Below are 23,017 nucleotides of genomic sequence, written 5' to 3' on the forward strand. Positions count from 1 at the left end.
TAATATTCAAAAAGTACAATTTTGTTGAATTTTATTACCAAGCAAAGTGCATGCAACTCATGACTAATATGCAGGTACCAATAAAATTTTAAAAATAAAAAAAAACACATAAGATTCTGTAATGTATGTATATGATTATATTTTATTGTATTTAAAAGTAGAGAGACAGTATTATATGTCTATATGTTTGTATGTCTGTATGTATAGATATAGATAATGTGTTTATATGAGAGGTTGAGAGTAGACATGACTAAACGACTTTAGTTATATATATGTATACGTGGTTCAGTTAAAAACCTGACGACGATAAAATGAGCTACCTTTTTTACGATTATTACGTTGGCGAGCTGTCACTACCGTTTTAAGCTTCCCACAATATAATATGTTGTGGGCATCTTTCTACTGAATTCATATATCGTGTATTTTATTTAATACTTAAAACTACACACACCGTCGTATTGCGGTGGTATACATCATCATCGATATACACCATATTCATTATTTTAATTATCCTTTTAAAAATAATTTATTTTTATTATTGAAATTAACATCACATATATATAAATTTGTGTAAGTGTACCATATGTATATATTTTTATTGCATAATTAATAATAAATCTTAACGCTATACTACTGTACTTTATAACTAATTATTAATTAATTAACACAATTAATAATATTGTATCAATCTCAATATTTAATGTAAATATATATTTATGTCAGATGAATTATTAATTTTATAATTCAATATAACAAATATATAAAAATGACGATAATTAGCGCAAGGTAATTATAGACAAAATGTCAATTATATATTTAATAACAGCATATATAAATATAATTCAAATGTAATTATGTATGATTGGCATCAAAGAGCAGAAAGAGGACTTGATTTATGGTATAAAGTATATCATTTATAATATCGGACAAGCTATGTGATTGCTAAGTAAAAAATTAAATGTTTTAAAATATATAATGTATGAATACAAGTATAAAAAAAGTTACATTGTTGAAAAAGTTAGTAGAGTGAATGAAGTAAGTCAGACTGTATAATACAAGTCGCCTAGTATTGAAAAGACTTTGTCTTGGTCGTCGTCGTGGTTGCCGTCGTCATCGTCGTCGTCGTCGTCGGGGAGCCGAATACGAAGACACATCGCATTTACGAAGGAGCTACGCTTCGCTGCCCCAAGTAAGCGCTTGCTAAGTACCTACTTGCAGACGCTCATTTTTCCCTTTGTATCCACGGCAGTCTTTCCCCTTTTAACATATCACATGTATATATATCACCGCCATTTTTGATACTAAAATACCATCTATACATTTACATGTAAGTACATAAGTAATAAATTCATATGCCAATGAAATAAATTTAACGACATCATCATAGCATATAGTATATAATTATATTCTTTAAACTTTTTTTTTCTCCACTTTAAACAACATTATATTTTTAGTTCACGACAATAACAATTATACTTGTTTCGACTCGTGTCAAAAACAACGCGCTCTTATTTCCTGCCTGGGTTAAAATATGTATATTTATTTATATATAGATATACAATATAAACAAGAATTGAAATGTATTGTTTGAGAGTAATTAGATATATATATATAAAAAAAGATGAACAAGACAAGATGATATGATAATAAAAATAATCTGAAAAGAGAAGCACCTGTCGTCTCTAAATCTCACTACTTAAACCCGCACACGTTAACGTCACGCTTTCGGACACAACATACACGTATTACTCTATATACTACTGCTGATGATGTGTAATGTGTCCCCACATAGATATATATATATGTATATATATATTTCATTTAATTGGCTAGCGTGCTACTGCTAAAGTGCATCCGTTATTTACTGTCTATTTATAGTTTCCAAATCATTAGTTCATTACTTTATGCAGTATTAATATAATTAATTACTTGTAGCCTTATTCAATACGTTTATCTGCACATAATATGACAAATGACTGTGTAGATTTTTAAAATATAATTGGTAAGATGCTACAACAGTGTCGTCTATTGCTCAATCACCTTCTGTCCATCAAATAATAATAAAATTTAACAGTAATTGATTTAAAAATAAATAAAATTACAAAATTAAAATTACTGTAGTAAAAATTATTATTATTATTATCACTTTGTTAAATAAAATGATGTGTTGACAAACTTTTGTTTTTTTAAAATTAAAAAGGCATTATATAAAAACGAGCTATTATATATTTGTGCGGTCATATATTATTTGCAACACTGAATAATTGCACAGATTGAGAAATATTTTGTATATGATAAATGATGTATGACAAATCACATAGAAAAAATTATAAAATATAAATATTATTATTATTATTATTATCATTAGATAATGAAATGTATAAAGAGTAAGATAATGAATAATTCGTGTATTTTATTTCGAAGCTTCCGTTTCTTGTTTCCACGAGTAGACCACACTGGCTAATGTTGTTTTAATTAAGTAGGCGGTTAAAGGAAAGAGAGTAAGTGTGTCTCTGTTGCTCCTTCTCCTATTTTGAGAGAGACTGCTACATATGACGACATGTGTCTCTCGTATGTTCAGACGTGATGGACGATTTCGCGTGACTAATCGCTGTCCTCTCGGAGAATCTATTGAGATGATGAGAATGTGTTATTCTTGCTGTAGCACTTGTAAGTACTTGTCATTCTTATTTTTATTCATCTACTTGACGGCGCTAACTGCTGAGCTTTTCAGAATTAGATATACTTGTAAGCTTGTAAACTTATTCCTTTTATTATTTTATTTAGCTTTCGTTGAAGCCTTAATCGTTAAGGTCTATACTAATTATACTGTTTTTTTTTTATTTTTTTCTTAAATACTCAAAAATAAATAAATTAAATAAAAGTATAATTAAATATAAAATTTTTTAAATTAATTTTATCGTTATATCATTTTAAAGTTTTATCGATACATTTATAATTATATAAAATAAATAATTAACAAGCGTAAAGTGCACCTGAGTGAATCCAATTAACGATCACTAAATTAAAATATTATCATAATGTAAACCGTATGATGGATCTAATAAAACATATCAATTAAATTAAATTTACATATAAAATGAAAAAAAAATAAAATAAAATAAAAAGTGTATTCCATCATACCAAGTAATGTTAAAGAATCGTACTTTTATTACGGTCATAGATCACAAATGGATTATTTGCGTCGTTTTCATAAGTATCCATCAACTGATACTCTGAATAAACGAAATCCATTTGACCGACATTATTTCAATAAACAAATCCCAAACAGCCAGTTGAGCTTAACCAACAGTAAAATTAAAGCAGATATTTTACGTATACGTGAGATCAAAAATTTAGGTAGCAAAAATTGACCTCGATGAGAACTCTCTAGATGATCAACATTTTAACTCAAAAATTGATATAGAATATTATAATTATATTTTACGGATTCATTTTTTAAAATGCTTATTATCATTTTACATGCTGTTAAAATAACTTTTATAGGAAGGCGGTTTTAAGTAAAACTACGTCAACAATATAATTATCTACAAAAAAATGACTTGCGGCTATAATTGAAATTTATAATTTTAGAAAACCTACGTCCGAATGACAAAACAAAGAAATCGACCGATGAAATATTATTTTTTTAATTAACGAACTACGTCAGAAGTAATCGAATATCGTGTTTAGATGTGATTGGTAGATTTTAAATGCAGATAGAAATAACTTTATCCACTAATTACATATTCCGACAAAATACTCATAATGAACTAAACTATCCGTGTGTAATTCAGTCATACATTTACTGTCATCGAAAGACGACCGTTTCATTTTGTTAAAGTTTATTTATCACTATTGAAGAATGTTTAAATCTAAAATTTTACATCTTGTCACCTTACTCGCGATAGCAATTGCTGTTAGCGCAGAATGTGAGCCTGAAAAATATAATTATAATTCGCATGTTTTCAAGGTGATTAGTAATATTAAAAGCCACAAAAGAATTAACAGTCTATCGCTCGTTGGTACCCATAATTCAGCAGGATACAACACCGGAAATCCATTAGCAAAAACTCAAGAGTTAAGTATTGAAGAACAATTGAACTCAGGTATTCGTGTTTTACATTTTAATGTGAAACCCGATTCTCAAGATTTTAAAATTTTTTCCAATAATCAAGATTTAAATTTAAAATTAAACGCCGATATTTTACCAATAATCAATGAATTTTTGGAAGAATATCCTCAAGAATTTGTAATTGTCTACTTGAACCAAGATGATATGAAGATTACGCATGCCAACGAAAATTGCAAAGTTATAGATATTATCAAGAAAACAAAATCTGGTTCACGTGTCCTAACTAATTGGGCTACTGACGATTCTGTTAGATTGTATTATGGTAAGATTTTGTTAGGAGGTGAAGATTCATTTAAAACCTGCACTTATAATTTAAAAGAAGAGTGTGCAACTGATAATTACAACGAAAACAAGGGGATTGATGATGTTATATATAAATGGGAAGCTATCAAGTCATTACAAGAGCTTACATTCTCAAAATCTCGTGATTGTTATGTACATAAACTATATGTTCCTAACAATTCCCAAGATGATTTAAGTTTGATCTCGAAAACTGGAGGTTATAAAACATCAAATGGTGAATGTGCCCGGCCACTTAATTTACAAATGGCTAAATATTACAAGTATTCACCAAGTGGTTTAACTATTGTTATGGCTGATTTTGTAACTCAACAACTAATTGAACGTATTAACCGTAGCAACTTTGAGAATTAGAGCTCTAATTATTAATAATGGCGACGGATGATATTATTTTTGACAAACGGAAAATCTCAAGTTGGTCTGACTGTAATCATTAAAATATTTCAAAATTGTTATTTCATTCTTGCCTTAATCATTTTATGTCAATGTATGTAACAAAAACTGAATAAAATTTACTCTAAAATATTTCTATCCAACTAATTGATTAATATAATTTAGTAATAGGTTTTATTTTAGTAAATAATTTTTATATCTCTTTAATTTAACAAGTTAATTAGTAGCCATTAAAACAATGTGCGTCATAACTGTAAAAAATAAGTATATAATTTATTATTTAGTTATAGTTATCAATTGAAGATAATAATCTTATTTCTTGAAAGTTTATAATGAGCCAAACGTCATTAACGCTTTTAATAATTTAATTTTTTTTTCACATAATCGTTTTGAAACAATTTAAAATTAATATCCTTAATGATAAAAGAAAACTTTTTAATTCTCTGTGTCTATATATAGTGTTCTTTAGTGGAAAATACTATCAATGGTCCAGCGGAAAGATTTTTTGTTGACATTTCAATATATTGTCTAAGTATTTTTACAAAGACTAGTCCGTAACTTTTTCCCTATTGAGAATAACTCAACACATTATAAATGTTTTTTGTTCATTGTCTTGTTCTCTAGCAGGAAAAAGCCCAATAAATCCTGAGAAAAATTATTTTTTTGACTTATGAGGTCGCACCTAGCCATGGGGAGAATTGAAAGAGGATGCAGTCCATGTCTCTCTATGAAGAGTAACCTGTAACTTTTATCCTATTTGGAATAACTCAGCACAATACTGATGTTTTTTGTTCATTATAATGTCCTCTAGTCCAAAAAAATAAAAAAAAACGCTCTAAAGAATTCAATTTTTTCTTGTTTTGCGTCAAACAGACATAAGCAGATGACACTGTTAATGTATTTTTTTAAAAGTAGCCTGTAATTTTTTTTTTTTTATTTTAAATTTATATGCCAAGGCATTGAGCCTAATGGCAAGTACAATATTGTAACATTTTAATTCTATCACGTAAGTATAATATATATTTAGAACATAGAGGAAATAATTCTCTAATTTACTTCAGTAAGAGGTTGCAAACATAGTAATTGTCAAGAATTTGATTCTTTATTCATAAAAAATTCATATGCTTTATTTTTAAAGATTTGAAGTGACGATGAATTTGTAATTTCTGCTGGTAATTCCTGCCACAGACGAATAGCTGACACCAAAAAAGAATGCTCATAGACGATGGTAGTAAAATTAGGCATTTTGAACATATTATTATTTTTTGCTGCAAGCCTGCTTGATCTCCTGATATCAAGGTCTTTATTTCAAATCTTGTCGTGTTGGAAATAACTCGACACAAAGTATTTAAATTTACGTGTACAAAATGCGCGTTCAAATTCATCATCGATTCCTACTTTATCAGCTCAAGAGGGCCTCATAATATTTATCTAAAAGTCACGCAAATAACAAACAATCAGTCTAAAAATTCGCGGTTTAAAAAATAATAACACTCGAAACAACTAAATCTGATTGCCATAAAAATATTGTCCTTTATTTTTTTTACATTAACTTTATAATATAATTGTTGTATGAACCTACGTGGGTCAAAAATAATTAATAATCAGTTTTTTATATGACTTTAAATTCAGTAAATTAAGAAATCGAGCATCTTAACCTTAAAAAAAATGCCAGCAAATAGCTTAGAAGATGTCATGAAAGATCAAATTAAAAAATTGAATGATTTAGAAATGGCCACAAATTTCATAAGACGTAAGACAGTTTCAATACCTATAAATTATATTTTTTTATTTTATTCTTAAAATAATCGTGTTTTTTTTTGTAGACAAATCTGAATTGAATCATGTTCTAATAGACCTGAAGCCTTCAATAGACACAATAAAAATAAATGTTAGTCGTTTTAAAGAAACCTTGGACAAAATGAAAGAGCAAAATGAAATGTGTCAGGTAGTTATCATTTTCTGAAAAGTCATTATTTTTTTTATTATTAAATTACAATCTGATAAAATGACTAATTTTTAAGTTTATTTACTTAGAATCTTATTGAAAACCTGTCAGCTTATGAAAAAACCATAACACACATGCAAGAAAATATTCCACCAAGTCTTAAGGATACGCTCAAGGGCCAGAATGAAACCTGCGCAGCAACACAGATGAAAAATAAAAATTCATCGGTGGCACCTCCAAAATCAAAATCTGAATCTCAACCGGCTAACCCAGCTGTTGTAATTGATCCCACTGAGTACCTTCCTTATCAGAAAGACTGTAAAAAGACTTTATTTAAAGATAGCGATGATTGTTATACAATTGAACTTCTCAACGCTATAGAATTTTCAAAAATACCCAAATACATGATTGGCCGACAGACTTTGACAAATGTTAATGATTTCATTACGGCTATCAATCAAATAATGAAATTGAAATACACTTTAATGGGACTGGGAAAGATAGGAGCGCGTAAGAAAGGCGAATTAGATTTATATTTACAATTTAAAAAGGAAGAAACTGATATTTATAATGGAAAAGGTATCATAAGCATTTTTTTTTATTTTTATTATTATTATTACGTTATGTAAATTATAATTTTTTTTTTTTTAGAGCGTAAGTTTTTCTTTACGGCTGAAGATTATCATCGGGAAATGAAAATGAAGCTTGATAAAACAAAATTAAATATTTTAACGGTATTGCGGCACTGTAAACGAATTAAAGAAGTCAGAATTGGAAAAAATGTTTTATATGAAGTAATATCTGGCCAGTAAAATTCATTTTTACATAACTTTTTTTTTTTTTCATGCAAAGAACAATAATGAATTTTTGATAACTCAAATGATTGTAATATATATTTTTTCACCTGTCGGAATAAATTTAAAAATAAATAATAAGATCGAAAAAGTTGATTTATTTTTTCGTTGTCAATTTTTTAATTACACCAGTATTAAATTATTTTTTTTATTTTGGGTATTAGGGTGGGTTGAAAAAAAACTTTTTTTTTGTTTTTCTTAGCATGGGGGTAGAATTTGTACCTTATAAAAAAAAAAATTTTTTTTACTCAACATTTTGAGGTGGCCCAATCGTTTTTAAAATCAATAATTGATCAAACGAGGTAGTCCCAACGAAATAAATTATATGGTGTTCTAGAATCTGTAGGGTGTTCCCTTGAAAATTAATTGAAAGTCAGGAATTGAAAAAATTTTTTTCCTATTATTTTTGTAATTCAAGTAAAAAATTCAAAAATGAAAAGCATTTTCTTTTGAATTAAAATGAAAGTGAAGTAAAAAAAAATCACATTCGACTATTATAAGATGTTTTCCACGATTTTGGACAAAAAAAAATTTTTTTCGTTGTAACTACCCCGTTTAATCAATTATTTATTTAAAAAACGAGTGGGCCACCTCAAAATGTTGAGTAAAAAAATTTTTTTTTTCTTGAAAAATTTTTTTTTTTTGTAAGGTACAAATTCTACCCCCATGCTAAGAAAAACAAAAAAAAAGTTTTTTTTCAACCCACCCTATTGGGTATGTATATTATCACAACAAGCCATGAATTGGGAGCAAGTGAGCGCTAATTATTTTCAAAGTCAAATGACACTAGAAGAACCAACAATCTTATCTCAGCAAGTAATCAGTATTGATGAAAAATTATAAACTCCAGTTTATTATGCGAAATTTGTGCTGATCTAACCACTGATTCAATCTCCGTAGATACTTGATCAAGCGCTAAGATTGCATACTTATTAATTTAAACATTTTTTACAATAGTTTAATTTATTTAAGCTAGCCAATATTTTCCTTACGTAGATGGTAATTATGTCGCAGTAGTCGACTAAAAAGATATAGCAACAATTAAACCTAGTTTAAATTACAAAAACATCGTCAACTCTAAAAATAAATATGTAAGTAAAGCCCAGGAATTTATTAATTTTAATTACTTAGGGTATAATGATAAAATCCATAGAAATTCAGGACTCACTGACTTGTAGAGAAAAAAATTTATCTTTCACTGATATCAATGTACTAGAATTCTTTTACTCATCGAGGCCGCAAATCTGATCAAGATATTTTATTATTTTTCATCTCTCAACCATGATAACACTATCGAATTATCGTAGAAAAATTGTTAATTAAGTTTCATGAAAAATTTTTTTTAAATACTGGCTCTCAAAAAAAGTATGCGCAGAAACAGTGCGTATCTACGTTTGCGCATGCGCAAGCAACATCATATTTTTTTCGAAATAAAGCGACCATTGGAGTACGCGTTTTTTGACACGTGACGAATGACAGCTGGTGCGCAAGTTGCAAGTTGCCAGTCGGTGGTACAGGTACAGAAAAAGAGTTATCATAAAAAAATATTATATTGGACTTGAACGACTTGGAGGGAGGAATACAACGACTGGGACTGGAGTACAAAACTATACCTACACGATGGCCGTAATGAGATTGAGAATCACGAAAATGAGAACAGGTGATAGTGGTGATGATGGACAGTCTACTGATCACTGGATGTGGTTATTTTCAGGGGTAGGACACTCAATGCTTTGAGATGGGAACGAAATTTGTCCACTTTGCGAAACTTATTGTCAAACTTAACAAAATGAAACTCAAGAATCTATAGATTTCGAAGGAAATTTTATTTCTGACTATATAAAAGTTGGCAGTATGTTGAGATAAATGAATCTCCCTCTGCTGGTCATTAAATTTGGCGCGAAAAAAGCAAAAATTTAAAAAATAAAAAAAAAATAGGAAATATTTTGCAGAATAAAAGATGCAAGTGTACGGTTCATTAGGATCTATAAATAAATATTCTTAACAATAATTAAAATAAAAATATTAATTTATTCTCATACACTCAATTCATATTTTTTATTAAAAGCAACTCGATTTGTCATACTTTATAGTAGGTTAGAACGGAATGTCCTTTTTATCACGCCGCCAGGTAGGATTCGATTTTTTTCTCCGACATATAAAGTATTGAATAATAAAAAATTAATAAATATATAAGTAACAAAAAAAAAATTAAGTCGCGTAGAATAGAAAAAATTTCATTTTTAATATTTAAAAAGAAAAAGAATAATTAAGCAGGAAAATGATCAATTATAGCTTTTACAGGTATTTTATAACGAAAATAAAATAATCTATTATTTAATTAAATCTACATACATTAAATAAAAAAAAAAACAGTTTAATTTTTAATATTTGAGGAGATTAAGAATAATTAAGCTGGAAAATAAATAATTATAGCTTAAACAGTTTTTTCGTCCCAAAAGTAAGGTAACTTATGATTGCAACCAATCTATATATATTAAATAAAACACAGAAATTATAAAAATATATAAATTAAATTTTATTGTATGACAATCAATCACGAACAAGATATGAAAATAATTGAAAATAAATATTTGTAATATTAAAATGTCTCATATAGGGAAATCACTCGAAGCCTGTACATTAAAATCTTCATGAGAAACAACTGCTACGTATTATTGTGTCGTTTTTTTATTTTTTACCTGAATGATTTAAAAGGATGATCGAAGTTATCGCAGCTCGAGGAATAATTGAAAATATGTTTATAATTTAAATAATTATAGTGCATACCAGCACGCGTGATTCATTATTTCTGTTCGCGATTTATAGATAATTATTTCAAAAGTTATTATATAAAAAATGTATTATTTGTTAAAATAGCTTGCAATAACATAATGAATTATTAGAAAACCGACATCAGTTCGATGAAAAAAAACAAATCGCGCGTTCGTAATTTAATCAAATATTTACAACTTTATACCTAATAAATGATTGACTGCCAAGAAATGTAAATTCGCGCGCTAAGATTAATATACATATAATGCGCTTGCAATTGTATAAAATATTTACAATTTAGTGTTCTTTAAGTAATTAATGAAAAAAATATATATAAATATGTATACACACAACACGATTATAAATTCAAAAAATATTTACAATTCAAAGTGCGCGTACATTCTGTCGCGTTACTTATTCAGAAATGACTTATTTTTATACGCCCTTATAGGTTTAGAAAACTTTCATAGGCCAAAAGGGCGTATAATAATATGTTTTTTTGGAATTTGTGACGCGACGTGCTTATAAATTCAGCACACACGTCGAAAATTAATGGGTTTACAATAATTGTTTAATAATGAATCAATTTTGGAAACCAGTTCCTCAGCGGGTGAAGTCTCCATATATTTTAAATAACCATTCAATCTCCTTAATAGTGCTTGATGAGATATCCCTTTTTTTTTTTTTACCACTTGCTGCATATTTACATACTCCAAGTCGTTAATATTGCTGCTTTCATTGAATGGGAACGGATAAACTTTCTGAACTGTTGAATTCGTATCCAACATTTCAAACGCTAATTCTGTAAAAAGTTTTTGCGTAAATCTTACAATTCCTATATGTACCCGATGAAATATTCAACCGATAGTAATGAGTTCGTAACATAAGTTATTCAAATTGTATATACCTGATGAACGTGTTCTCTGCCTTCTAGGAGTCGCTTCTCTAACACTTGTCGCGATAGTACCCATATCTACCGATCTTCTTTTAGATTTTTGTTGAATCACATTTAATGGCGTCCGGCTTGCTTCAATATCGTCATTAATAAACGTATCATTTTCAGCAACTTGTAAGTCACAAGTATCAATTGCATGTGATTTTCGTTTATTCAAACTATTCTGCCAGTCATCGTGGTCCACTGAAACTCGAACAGCTATAAGCCAAAGATTTTGTTTCATTGAAATTTTCAATATTATCGGTGTTTAATTAAAATGTATCATAAAAAAAATACCTATGCTAGATTCAACCACATTATTTTGAGGCATAAAAGACTTCATTTGCTCGTCATTTAAAGGAATGATCTCCGTTGCAAATATTGATGGAACCGCATCACTTTTCAGTTTCTTTCTTTTGAAAGAAACATAATCATCGTCCGTAAAATGACAACCGCAAACGGTTCTTTTTTGATACAACATTTGTGGTGTAAGGCCCAAAAGGTCCTCATCTCCTAGAAGACGAACCCACTCTTTACAACTAAAAAATAAAAAATTATTATATATTATTTTATTATAATAATTTATAAATTATTTAAAAATGATTTAAATATTATAATAATTTATTACATTATTTTATTTATAAATTATTTTATTATAATAATAAATTGATAAAAGTATTGATATAACCTCAACTTTATAGTATACTTACATTTTTTCATTCGATGTAAATCGATGTAAAATACATACATCATTTTTTCTGGAGTGTGTGCAATTATGAACACTACAAATAGTCATGTCTATTATCTTCTTTTAATTTTATTCAATTTTTAAAAAAACACTTTATAAAATCACAATACAGCGTGTCACGTTGCTTCAGTTTTGTGATAAAATAAACCAAAATGGCTGAAAGGCTCACTGTGGCTTTACTTATTATTATTATTTTCAGTGCTACCACGCTCATAAAACTCTTGTTAAGGAATTTTTTTTGTCGTTGGGTTTTTCTTAAGTTTCGCAAAGACGGGACAAAATTGGGCATGGTGGGAGGTCAGAGTGTCCTACCCCTGGTTATTTTAAAAAATAATATTTTATCATATACCACCGCCACTAGGACAATAATTGTCGCTGATTGTCGCCAGTGTGTGCGTATGTGTGTTCTGTGTACAATTTTTAATCTCAGTGTATACGTGTACATATAATATACAACATACTTATACTTATACGTACTTAGTATTTACACTACTTTGGATCTTATGCTTGTGTTTAATTATTTATAATACAACAATCTTGTGGTATCTAAGAGTCGTGGTAATTTTTTTTAACAGCAGTCGCGATAATTTTATTACAAAGCCACATTAAAAATTCTCTATACACAGAGACAGCGATAATAATATGCCAGGTATGAGTAGATAAAAAATAAAAAAACGACTGGAGGTAACGCAAATACTGTTGTCGACAATACGGACAAAAAACAGGTTTGTACTCATTTATTATTATTATTTGTTTATTTGTTAAATTAAATAATTATAAGTATGTCCAGTAATCTAGTGTCATCTGGATTATTTTTATTGTTAAAATAATTAAAAGTTATCAGTTAGCAGTTATAACCTATTTTTTTTAATTTTGGAGTATGGAAAAATAAAAATTATAAATGCAAGTCAATGGATTTAATTTATTAGCCAGTTGAATTATTATCCAATATAAGACCTTGGATATTATTAATTGGATTTTTAAAAAATAATCAATATGTGTGGTTATAAATTTATTAAATTATGTATTTAATTGTGTAGACGTACATATACATTTAACACTGATTGATTAATAATATGTTGAGGAAAAAAAAAAAATATAATTATAAAATTTATCCTTGAACGAATAGAAAGTCAGATACTCAATGAATCATTGATAACTATTGTCTATACTACGTATTGCTAAATAATTAAATTTTGTTAATTAATTATAATTATTAGAGTAGTCTGAGGATGGCATTTCCACCACTGGTCAGTTCAACACCTCCACCTCTTGATAATTATCGCGAGAGTGATGATGATGAGTTTGGTGACTACGCAGCTGGAGGTCTTGATGGTTAGTACTGGTTCTCTAATTTTTCTTTTATTTATTATTAACAATGAATTTGAATTATATTAAATATAATTTTCAGGATCATCAACAACCTCTGAGTCACCTAGAAAATTACTTACTCCAATTCAAACTCCAACTCCATCAATGACAGCGTCTCCGAGGATCAATGGAACTGGAGATTATTCACTAGCTGTTGATGTATTGACACGTGAAGATGGTAATGATGATGGTGGTGGTGGTGGTGGTGTTCTCAGATCTCGGATTGATGAGGATATTATCACTGTAGAAAAAACAGATGACACAGTGAGCAGTATAAAGCTAAATATTAGGACGTGTAGTGGTAGTTTAAATAATAATAATAATAAATCGGATTTTATAAAAAATAGAGATATTAATATAGATGATATTTCACGGGATAAAAGTGATAAAAATTCGGGTTATGAAAGCAATATATGTAGCACAAACGATATTTGTAATCAAGGAAATTTAGATAAGACAAATTTATTACCTATTAATGTTAATGGTGATGTAGTAAATAGTAATAATAGTAGTTTAGCTGAAAGTTTGAAGACTGCAAGTGATAGAGATGATTCGCTAAATAATATTGAGGCTACTGATGATCACGAGCCATTGAGTTTGATACTAGATGATCCTACAGTTGACAGTGATTCACATCAAGACTTGGACAATGATTTTTATGACTATGATAATTACAATAATTCATTGGAGTGTGACAGTCCTCGTCCAAATGATAATCCAGATTCAGGATTAAATTCACCCAAGCATGAGATTTTTAAAAATAATAATGTCAGTGACAAGGAAATTGTTGAGGTGACAAAGCTGAAAAATTTTGAGAGTACAATTAATAGTCCAGAGAATAATGAGTCAATTAAAGTTGATGATAATCAAGGTGAAAAGGTTGATGACTTTTTTAAAGATATCTCTTCGGATTTTTCAAGTTTTCTTATTGCTCATGGGAATAATAAAGACTATGTCAATAATTTTACGATATCGGATATCGATCATGATATTGAAGAATCAGAAAATAATCACACTGATGATAAAATAAAGAGTTCAAATGATTTTAGTGATTTTAATTTTTATTTTGATAAAAATATTTTATCTACGCATAGTAATAATAATAGTAATTCCTGTATTAATAACATACAAGATAATGTTATTGATGTTGACATTCCACCGTTGGAGAATCATGATATCAATGTTAATGATGATTATGATGATGATGATGAATTTGGTGATTTTAGTGACTTTAATAATACAGTAGTCAATATGGAAAATAATCAAAATGATGATAAAGATTCGATTAAAAAAAATGATACTGATGAAAATTTAGAAAAATTAAACATTAATGATAGTAGTGATAATAATGACTGTGATTTTAAAAATTTCATAGATTATCAGTGTACAGATAAAAACCAAACCAGTGAATTAAATGTATTAGAACCGAAAAATATTATATCGGAAGGGATTTCAGAACCAAGTCCACTGCCACTTAAAATAACGCCGAGTTATGAAACGAATAATGATTATGATGATTTTTCGACTTATGAACCATTCAAAAGTGCCACCACAGCAACTAAAATCATTCCCAGTGGCAGTCAACTATCGCCAGAACACAATAAACCAACGGTAGATACAGAAACACAAGAAATATCAACAGTTACAGAATGTAAAAAACAGGATGACGATGATGATGTTCATGATGATGATTTTGGAGATTTTGCTGATTTTTCCAGTGGACCAGCAGCTGAAATACAAGAATGGACGCCAAATGTCCAAGAACCAGTCGCTTCCAATCTAGATGACGATGACTTTGATGACTTTTGCAGTAATTCTGCGATTGTAGAAACACATGAAATAAATATAAGAGAATCTATAAGTCGAATAGATAATAAAAACGTGAGTTTAGTTGCATTTTTTTTTTCTTAGTAATACGCGATGTAGAGTTTCAAGCCATCATTTTTTTACTTAATCATCTTTAGAATAAATGCTTGAGTAGTTTAATTTTTTTTTTTTTTTTCAAGTATCGTAAAGTTTATGGTATTTTTCAGGCTGCTAATAAAATAGAGGACATAATAGCAAATATGTTTCCTAATACTCCAGAAATTCCAGAGATTGATATAAAATCATTGATTGAGGAAACTGATGACTTGTGGCAGTCACTCAAGCGCATTGAAGAGACAAATGCTCTATCTTATCAATGGACTAATAGCGTCAGTAATAATGTTCTTCTTGGTTCCCTTGGTATTGATTCTCGTAATATCGTGAGTTGTTTTTTTTTTTTTTTTTTTTATTAAATAATTCATTGAATTATCGATCCAGTCTGAAGAATGTAATAAATATTTTAACAGCTATTTGGACCTCGTTGGAATCCAAACATTCCAAGATTCGCGGCAAATTTGGGATATGCGCCTTTAGAACCTACAAGAGCTTCTTCCGAAGCACAACAAGCATCAACTTCTAGCACTAATAAACAACAAAATTCTACCACTAGTGATGTAAATATTATCATCGCTCATTAATAATTATAATATACATGTACATCCTTTTTTATCCAACAATAATAATTTTTTTTAATTTTTACAGGAAGTACCAGCAGCTCAATTTGACTGGAACAGTTCTGGCCTAGTCAATCCTCTTGATGCAAGTGAGTATTTATTTATAAATTAATTTTAATTTTTAACAATGTCTAATGATAAATATTTTGTTATTGATTTAATACCATCCAATTTCCTATTTCCTCGCTTATCCTTTGCTTTTTTTTTATTGTTGTCTCTTTTTTATTTTTCACTTGTGTGATTTGGCACAAAAAAAAAAAAAATTCAATAAAATAAAATAATAATCACGATGAAACGGCTTACCAGGTGGTGGTCTTTCGTCACTGTTATCCCTAGACTTGTTGTATCCTTTTGATCCTCTGTTAACTCCACATTATTCCGCACATTCCGAATCCTATCACCATCACGCTGCTTGTAACAGGAGCTCCATATACTTCAGTAAGTGTTTAAGCTAATAGTCCTTGCACCAAAAAATTTATTTTTAATATTTTTTGTTTAGTATTATATTTATTTTCTTAAAATGCAATAGTTATTTATTTGTTTGTTTAATGTATGGAATTAGGTAATGGTAATAATTTACATGAGCAAGAAGAAAATTATTCAAAAACACGGTCATCAGAGTTGATAGAAAATGAACTAATGAAGCCCGTGAGACAATCGCAGTTGTCTAAAATAATCGAACCACTACCAGGACCTAGTACAGTTGAATGGAAAAAAAAACAAGATAGTTTTGATGGTGTCACAAAAAAAATTGTCAATCAAAAACCACGAACGAATAAAATTAATCAACAAGTACCAGTAACTGGTACCATAAGCAAAATTGACGTGAGATCCGAATCAATAAAAATAGACTCAGCAAAAGAATATAGCCATCGTAAATCAGGAGGGATTAAACGTGATAATTTTGTTGAGCAACATACAGTAATGGATCGTTATGGAAGACCAATGGTTGTTCAAGCGGAAACAGTACGAGTGTTAAAACAATTGCCAGATTTATCATTTCTTAGTGCAAGAACGCTACTATTTAATCCTGAACAAAAACAAATTGTTCAGGATCTTGGTGCAATGATAAATCGTAAAATGCCTGGCTGAGTTACGTCGGTCTGAATGCGAGTTTTAATTAAATATATAAATATGAAAGATTGTCTTGTGTATTTAAAATAAGTATTAATAACAGTAATGATTTTTTTAATTACTGGTATTACAATTGAGTGAAAAATAAAATGAAAAAATAATAATTCCAACTTAAATAATTAAAAGCTTGTGTTCAGACCAATCAAAACAAACAAATTTTTACTTGTATTTATTTATTATTTTTATTATTCAAAAAATAGTTTACAAAAACAATTCATCACATATTTTAATCGTATTTTAATCGCTTTTTTTTTTTAAATAATTAAAAATTTATTTTAAACATTCGGTACTTACATCACTGTAAATAAAAAATATAATCAAGTATTTGTTTGTTTATCAGTAATTTAATGAAAAAATAAAAATTTATTAGCTTATTGCCAAGTAAATTAACATTTATTATTAAATTATTATATACATCCGTCATCTAGTCGACGTAATATTTTTGTTTTTAATGTTTCCGTACTAATCTACTAATCTTCAAAATTATAAATTAAATAATCGATAATCATTAATTATAATTATTCAGTCAATAAATTTAATTGACATAAAAAAATCAATTGTAAATTAAAATGTATCCGTTAATGTTACTATTATTAATTAATAAATATCAAAATGATGATATTTTTCATTGTCTAATTCATGTTCCTGACTGGTTCAAGAATTTAATTGCATAATGTACTTATTATTATTATTATTATTATTATTTAGTTTGAGAATACCATGTATTCTAGATAATTAACTAAAATAAATAACTTGATTATGTGATTTGTTGTTATTATTTATAAATACCAATAGAAATAATTATTGATTAAATTTAAATTTTATTAATTTCGCGGGTTCTCCGCTCATTGGTCATCAGGGAAATTTGTATAGAATCAGCTGATGTTGTAGACTATTGTGGGTCAGTCACTACTGGTATCATATGTTTATAAATTTATTTTTATTCAGTTATCTACTGTCTAAAATTTACATATGATTTAAGTAGAAGGGTTCATACGTGAGCCGGTGAAACGTATTTAATTTTTATTGTATGTTATTTAGATTTTTTTTATATAAAATAAAATTTTTAAACGAGGTAACATATATTTAGAATATGTTTAAGCAAAAACTTAAAGCTCTAGATTATATGTACTGGGATAAGGTTAATGCCAATGGTAAGTTAATTTTTTTTTTAATTCAATAATTTTTAAAATAATCCTGAGTAACTTTGACCTGTCAAAAAATGACAACATTTTTTTTTCACTCCGTAATTGATAAAAAAATTTGGATACTTCTGAGGAGCTCCAACTTACTCTGAGGGGACCAAAGTTACTCGGATTAAAAGTGATAAATTTTAATTTGTTATTAAAAAGAAGTAACTTCAGATACTGAGCACTTCCGGAAATTGGTCAGCTGGTTGGAAGACCAGAAAATAAGACACTACACCATCGAAGATCGAGCTGGCCTGAGAGAAATCGGCAGCTCCAATTGGGACAAAAGTTTCGATAAATTTATTCAAGATGTTGGGTGTCCAGTCACCTCGTCAAATCTTGACAAACTCGAATGGCTGATCGGTCTGGCTGTGAGACTCGAATATGAAGATAATTGTATGTAATTTTTTTTATTTATACCTTGGCAAGTACACAATAATTATTTTAAATAATTTCTAGTGAACAAATACCAGAAGGTGACGAAAGAAAAGTCAGCACATGACGCAGTACCCAGTGTTAAATCAACCAACCCATTGGATAACTTGGACTGTAAGTTTTTTTTTATTTAAAAATTATTTTGATTATAATGATACTGAAGTTGACAGATAATTAAAAATCTCGGATTTTTTCTTCACCGAATCGAAAAAAAAAATCGGCCTATCGGATGACCCTGCGGGCCAGCCCAAACACTTCCCGCTGATTTCGAGCTCGAGAAGCTCGGAAACACTGTTGGAAATACATTTTCAAACTCTTCGAGCTCAAAAATACTCTCGTATGCCATAGATTTGGAAAAAAACCGTTTTTTTAGCATTTATTTCTTCCACGATATCTCGCGAACAAATGAACCGATTTTTATAAATGAAGCAGCAATCGACGCGGCTTATAAAGTACGACATCTGATGAAAACTCGATTTTCGCGAATCGGAGTGAAAAAATTAACTTCCCGAATTTTTCGAAAATCATCGACTTTCTTAGCAGGAAGATGAAAATATCAGATGGACCCGAAGAGTCCGACCCCTCTACATACCCCTCGACATGGTTCTGCCGAGAGTCTAGGACTATTAAATTTTTTTTCTCCGGTATTTTCTATTATTTTCTATTGAAAGAGCCTCAGAAATGATGTCGGATACCAACCAGAATTTTTGTAAATCGGACCGAAACCATTAACTTTCCAATTTTTGAAAATTTCTAATTTTCTTAGCGGGAAGTTCAAAAAAAAAAAAAAACTATAGGTTCAATTTTTTTGAATAATTTATCGTTTTAAAAAAGTCCAAAAGTTATCAAACGTCGGTTAACTTCAGTATCATTAATTTTAATATTCAAAAATTTTAAATAATACTTTGAATTTTTTTTTGTAGTTGAAAGCAATGAGTTTAAAAACAGAGTCAGCTCGTTAGCAAAATTACTCAAAATTCCCCAACATCCAGATCATCGGGTGACACTCCAAGCTTGCAGTAAACACGTAGTGCAGAGATTAAATCCCAACGCATTGAAAAATCCTTCTAGTGTCGTGATAAAGGGAAAGCCGTTCCCAATAATGGAGACGGACATGGGCTTCGACATGGGTGACAAAGTACTAAACAACACAGCAAAGGCTCTCAGTTTGTTGTACATCCAAGATCTTCGAAACCTCCAGACAGGAATAAACGAAGCGATCGTCGCCGTGCAAAATATAACCGCTGATCCTAAGACTGACACCAGGGCCGGAAAAGTTGGCAGATAAATTTATTCAAGAGTATTCCGACTACCCGCATCACTGCTTAGTTAAGTTCTGTTACATCATAATCATTTTCACAAGTCACTAGATTTAAATTGCATTCAAATTTTTGAAATAAAAATCTCTGAAATTCTTTAAGAAAAAAATAGACTTGTCATTTAAATATCAGTCCTACTATTCAGCGCCGAAGTAAATGAAGTCAGGGATACAAATTTTAATAAAATATATCGATAATAAATATTTATTATATTTAAAATTACAGATGATTGAGTAATCGCATGGAATTTCAGACAATTGTACTTGATAACATTTGGCAATTTTAAAAAATACATTTAAAAGATAAAAAAAAATATTATGCGAGTGTTGACAAGCGACGAGTGAATATAAATATTTTTTTTAAATTGTGGAGAGGGTATAAATTTTTTTTAAATCGTCGCCTTAGTCTAGACCTTAATATAAATTCTTTTAGATGTCAGTACGTGGATATTAAAAATTTTCTTACAACAAATGGAATAATATAAGAGTAAAATTTGCATATAAATTCAAAAGCTTATTATAAAAATTAATTGCATCGTTGATAACAAGAAAAGAGATGCAGTTGCTGTTTTAAAATAATAATTTTAATAAAACTTAAGTCGTTGTGAAGACACCGTGGTATTTTTAAAATTAAAAAGAAAAATATATAAATCGTTGTAACGATATTTTAAAATAATAAATAACAATTACGCTAGTCTACATAAATTACGATTTCCGGAAGGCACAGTATGGACTTGTTGCTGTCGACGACTGGAATTCTCATCTTGCATTGAAGCCTGGAGAGCTCGGGCCAAAGCTTCGTCTTCGCTCATACTTCCTTGGTAATTACGAAACGTTTGTCCATTAGAATTCTTATTACTGCTCCCAGATCCGGCACTTTGCTGCTTGGCCTTTTTCTTCAGAGCCTCCAGCCGCTTCAGTCTGACAGCCTCCTCATGGCCGATGCAGTTGTGGTCGACTGGATGCCGATGCTTCAGACAGAAGTTCATGCCGCAGTCTTTGCAATCCACGCGAATTATTTCCTTTATTTTGCAGCCCTTGTTTGAGCACTTGTTAACGAATACTTTTTTCTTGGCGTTGCTGAGATCTGACTCGCAGTGATTGTCAATGTGCAGACCCACGGCGATGTCTGGTGTGTCGCCACGTTTTATAGGTATCGGAACGTGGCACAATGGGCATACTGGTACCTGGACGTCTTTTTTGTACGCACTTGGGCACGAATGAGTCAAATATGTTATGTGGTCACTGCAAAATGATTCTTCACATGCATCGCATCTCATGGGTAAAAAATCTAATCGATTGCAGGTTTTTTCTGAACAATGTTTTCCAATATGTGGTAGTTCCATTTTTTTTATTCCAATCTATTAAAAGAAAAATATTTTAAAAATTCATTATTCATTTTATTTAAAATTTTATCATTAAAAATTAATAGAAAATTCATGTATTAGAAATTAATTATTAATTCTATTATTAGAAATTAAAAAAAATTTTTTTAGTAAAAAATTAATACTTAGTTTTTTAATTAAAAATTAATAATAATTTTTTTTATGAGAAATTAATTATAAATTTTATTATTTATGAAAAAAATAACTTACCTCAAATAATGTAATCACAATAACAACTAACGTTGAACTGACACAATGACTGATATACAAATGACTTTATATATTTAATATATATATATCACAGTTACACGTAAGTATAATTTAAATAAAAAAAATTCATGTCATGTCGCGAGTACTCCAATTGAATTCACGAACGTGGTTATCTATGAGCTGTCAAAATACTAAATCTGATTGCAAAATAGAGCGTAAGCTCGTAAAATTTTTAATATGAGTAAAAGTAATAAAGGAGTGTGTAATTGTAGCAAAAATGTTTTGTCATGGCGTTGATAGCGTGTCGTATTGCAGCGACATCTTTTTTAATTTACTGACACGTGGGTTTGACGTCTGACATGTGACAGTTCCCCGACCAACAAATGATCTAATAAAATAAAAATTACTCCAAAATATTAATTTTTCATATTTATTGCTAACTTATAATTTAAAAAATTTTAGTTTGTATGCGTACAGTTTTAAATTTAATGAGAGAATTTTTTTCGAAATGGCGGCAAATTGAAAATACGAGTTGTCCCAAGTACAATGAAGCCTGTAAATTTAAATAAATTATTTAAACTGATGGATAAAAATTTAATTAATGTAATTATTGATAAAATTTAAAATTACCGCCTGCTATAGAAAACATAATAAATTTTCCAGGTGTCCTGTCAAATTTTTTCGAGTGATGGGAAACGTATAATCCTATTCCAATTAATCCAGTGCCGCTGACAAGTCGACATGATAAACAATCACGGTCGCGATTTGTTATTACTGATGTCTCACTCATATTTATATTTATATATATATATATATATTTATTTATTAATAAATTACTATAATTTTATATTGAGGTTACTGCATATTTTTTTTGCACAACTATTTCAGACAAAGTTGGATTTTAAAGTAAGACAGCAGCGCCATCAGTCAACGCTGGTAAAATAAAATTATTTGGGATATTTGGATTTAAATTATTTACATTTCATATCAATTATCAATACAAAGATACGATTGTGATAAAATATTTTTCTATAAACAAAAAAAAAGTTAATGATAATTAAATTTAAATTTAAAATCTGAATATTTATTTATTTTTTGTAAAAAAAATTATGCAAGCGAGCATTGAATTGAATATGTAAAGAAATAAAATGAATGTATAATTAAATTACAGTATACTGTAAGTAAAATAAAAATATTTAAAAAATGCGTGAGTGAATGAGATAAAATCATAGTAAACTGGAATGCGTAATTCAAGGTCTGGTGGATGGTATCATCTTAGGACCAGAAATGGAGTGGAGTAAGAGCACAAGTGAATCGGGATTATTTCAATGACGAATAAATTGAGTA

At 28.9% G+C, this 23,017-nt stretch overlaps 5 protein-coding genes across 9 annotated transcripts; 3 read left to right on the top strand and 2 right to left on the bottom strand.

The window, feature by feature from the left end:
- Positions 1–6,267: 6,267 nt before the first annotated feature.
- On the top strand, positions 6,268–7,721 carry LOC130675546 (spindle and kinetochore-associated protein 1-like). The gene is made up of 4 exons (XM_057481304.1): positions 6,268–6,581; positions 6,655–6,776; positions 6,866–7,355; positions 7,428–7,721. Exons 1-4 carry the CDS (start codon positions 6,497–6,499, stop codon positions 7,586–7,588), a joined length of 858 nt encoding a protein of 285 aa, XP_057337287.1. The 5' UTR covers positions 6,268–6,496; the 3' UTR covers positions 7,589–7,721.
- Positions 7,722–10,189: 2,468 nt separating this feature from the next.
- On the bottom strand, positions 10,190–12,339 carry LOC130676481 (uncharacterized). Its single transcript, XM_057482739.1, has 4 exons — positions 12,050–12,339; positions 11,637–11,878; positions 11,313–11,558; positions 10,190–11,207 (listed from the first exon to the last, which is right to left on the bottom strand). The coding sequence occupies exons 1-4, from the start codon at positions 12,133–12,135 to the stop codon at positions 10,936–10,938; spliced, it is 846 nt and encodes a 281-aa protein (XP_057338722.1). The 5' UTR covers positions 12,136–12,339; the 3' UTR covers positions 10,190–10,935.
- Positions 12,340–12,413: 74 nt separating this feature from the next.
- On the top strand, positions 12,414–17,446 carry LOC130676478 (protein PFC0760c). Of its 3 annotated transcripts, none has more exons than XM_057482735.1 (8): positions 12,414–12,812; positions 13,313–13,422; positions 13,499–15,339; positions 15,492–15,704; positions 15,792–15,938; positions 16,027–16,087; positions 16,305–16,436; positions 16,561–17,446. In XM_057482735.1, exons 2-8 carry the CDS (start codon positions 13,320–13,322, stop codon positions 17,088–17,090), a joined length of 3,027 nt encoding a protein of 1,008 aa, XP_057338718.1. In that variant the 5' UTR covers positions 12,414–12,812; positions 13,313–13,319; the 3' UTR covers positions 17,091–17,446. The 3 variants fall into 3 exon arrangements, with proteins under 3 accessions (XP_057338718.1, XP_057338719.1, XP_057338720.1); XM_057482737.1 differs by having other exon boundaries at positions 12,779–12,812; positions 13,308–13,422; XM_057482736.1 differs by lacking the exon at positions 16,305–16,436 and having other exon boundaries at positions 12,415–12,812; positions 13,308–13,422; positions 16,561–17,444.
- A 599-nt stretch (positions 17,447–18,045) lies between these two features.
- On the top strand, positions 18,046–20,185 carry LOC130676482 (RNA transcription, translation and transport factor protein). 3 transcript variants are annotated; one of them, XM_057482740.1, is made up of 4 exons: positions 18,046–18,286; positions 18,485–18,718; positions 18,782–18,871; positions 19,681–20,185. In XM_057482740.1, exons 1-4 carry the CDS (start codon positions 18,226–18,228, stop codon positions 20,043–20,045), a joined length of 750 nt encoding a protein of 249 aa, XP_057338723.1. In that variant the 5' UTR covers positions 18,046–18,225; the 3' UTR covers positions 20,046–20,185. The 3 variants fall into 3 exon arrangements, with proteins under 3 accessions (XP_057338723.1, XP_057338725.1, XP_057338726.1); XM_057482742.1 differs by having other exon boundaries at positions 18,488–18,718; XM_057482743.1 differs by having other exon boundaries at positions 18,049–18,286; positions 18,497–18,718.
- A 130-nt stretch (positions 20,186–20,315) lies between these two features.
- Positions 20,316–22,039, bottom strand: LOC130676484 (AN1-type zinc finger protein 2A-like). Its single transcript, XM_057482744.1, has 2 exons — positions 21,671–22,039; positions 20,316–21,436 (listed from the first exon to the last, which is right to left on the bottom strand). The coding sequence occupies exon 2, from the start codon at positions 21,419–21,421 to the stop codon at positions 20,762–20,764; it is 660 nt and encodes a 219-aa protein (XP_057338727.1). The 5' UTR covers positions 21,422–21,436; positions 21,671–22,039; the 3' UTR covers positions 20,316–20,761.
- Positions 22,040–23,017: the final 978 nt, after the last annotated feature.

Source organism: Microplitis mediator, chromosome 10 (genome assembly GCF_029852145.1).
Source record: "Microplitis mediator isolate UGA2020A chromosome 10, iyMicMedi2.1, whole genome shotgun sequence".
In the NCBI taxonomy this organism is placed as follows: domain Eukaryota; kingdom Metazoa; phylum Arthropoda; class Insecta; order Hymenoptera; family Braconidae; genus Microplitis; species Microplitis mediator.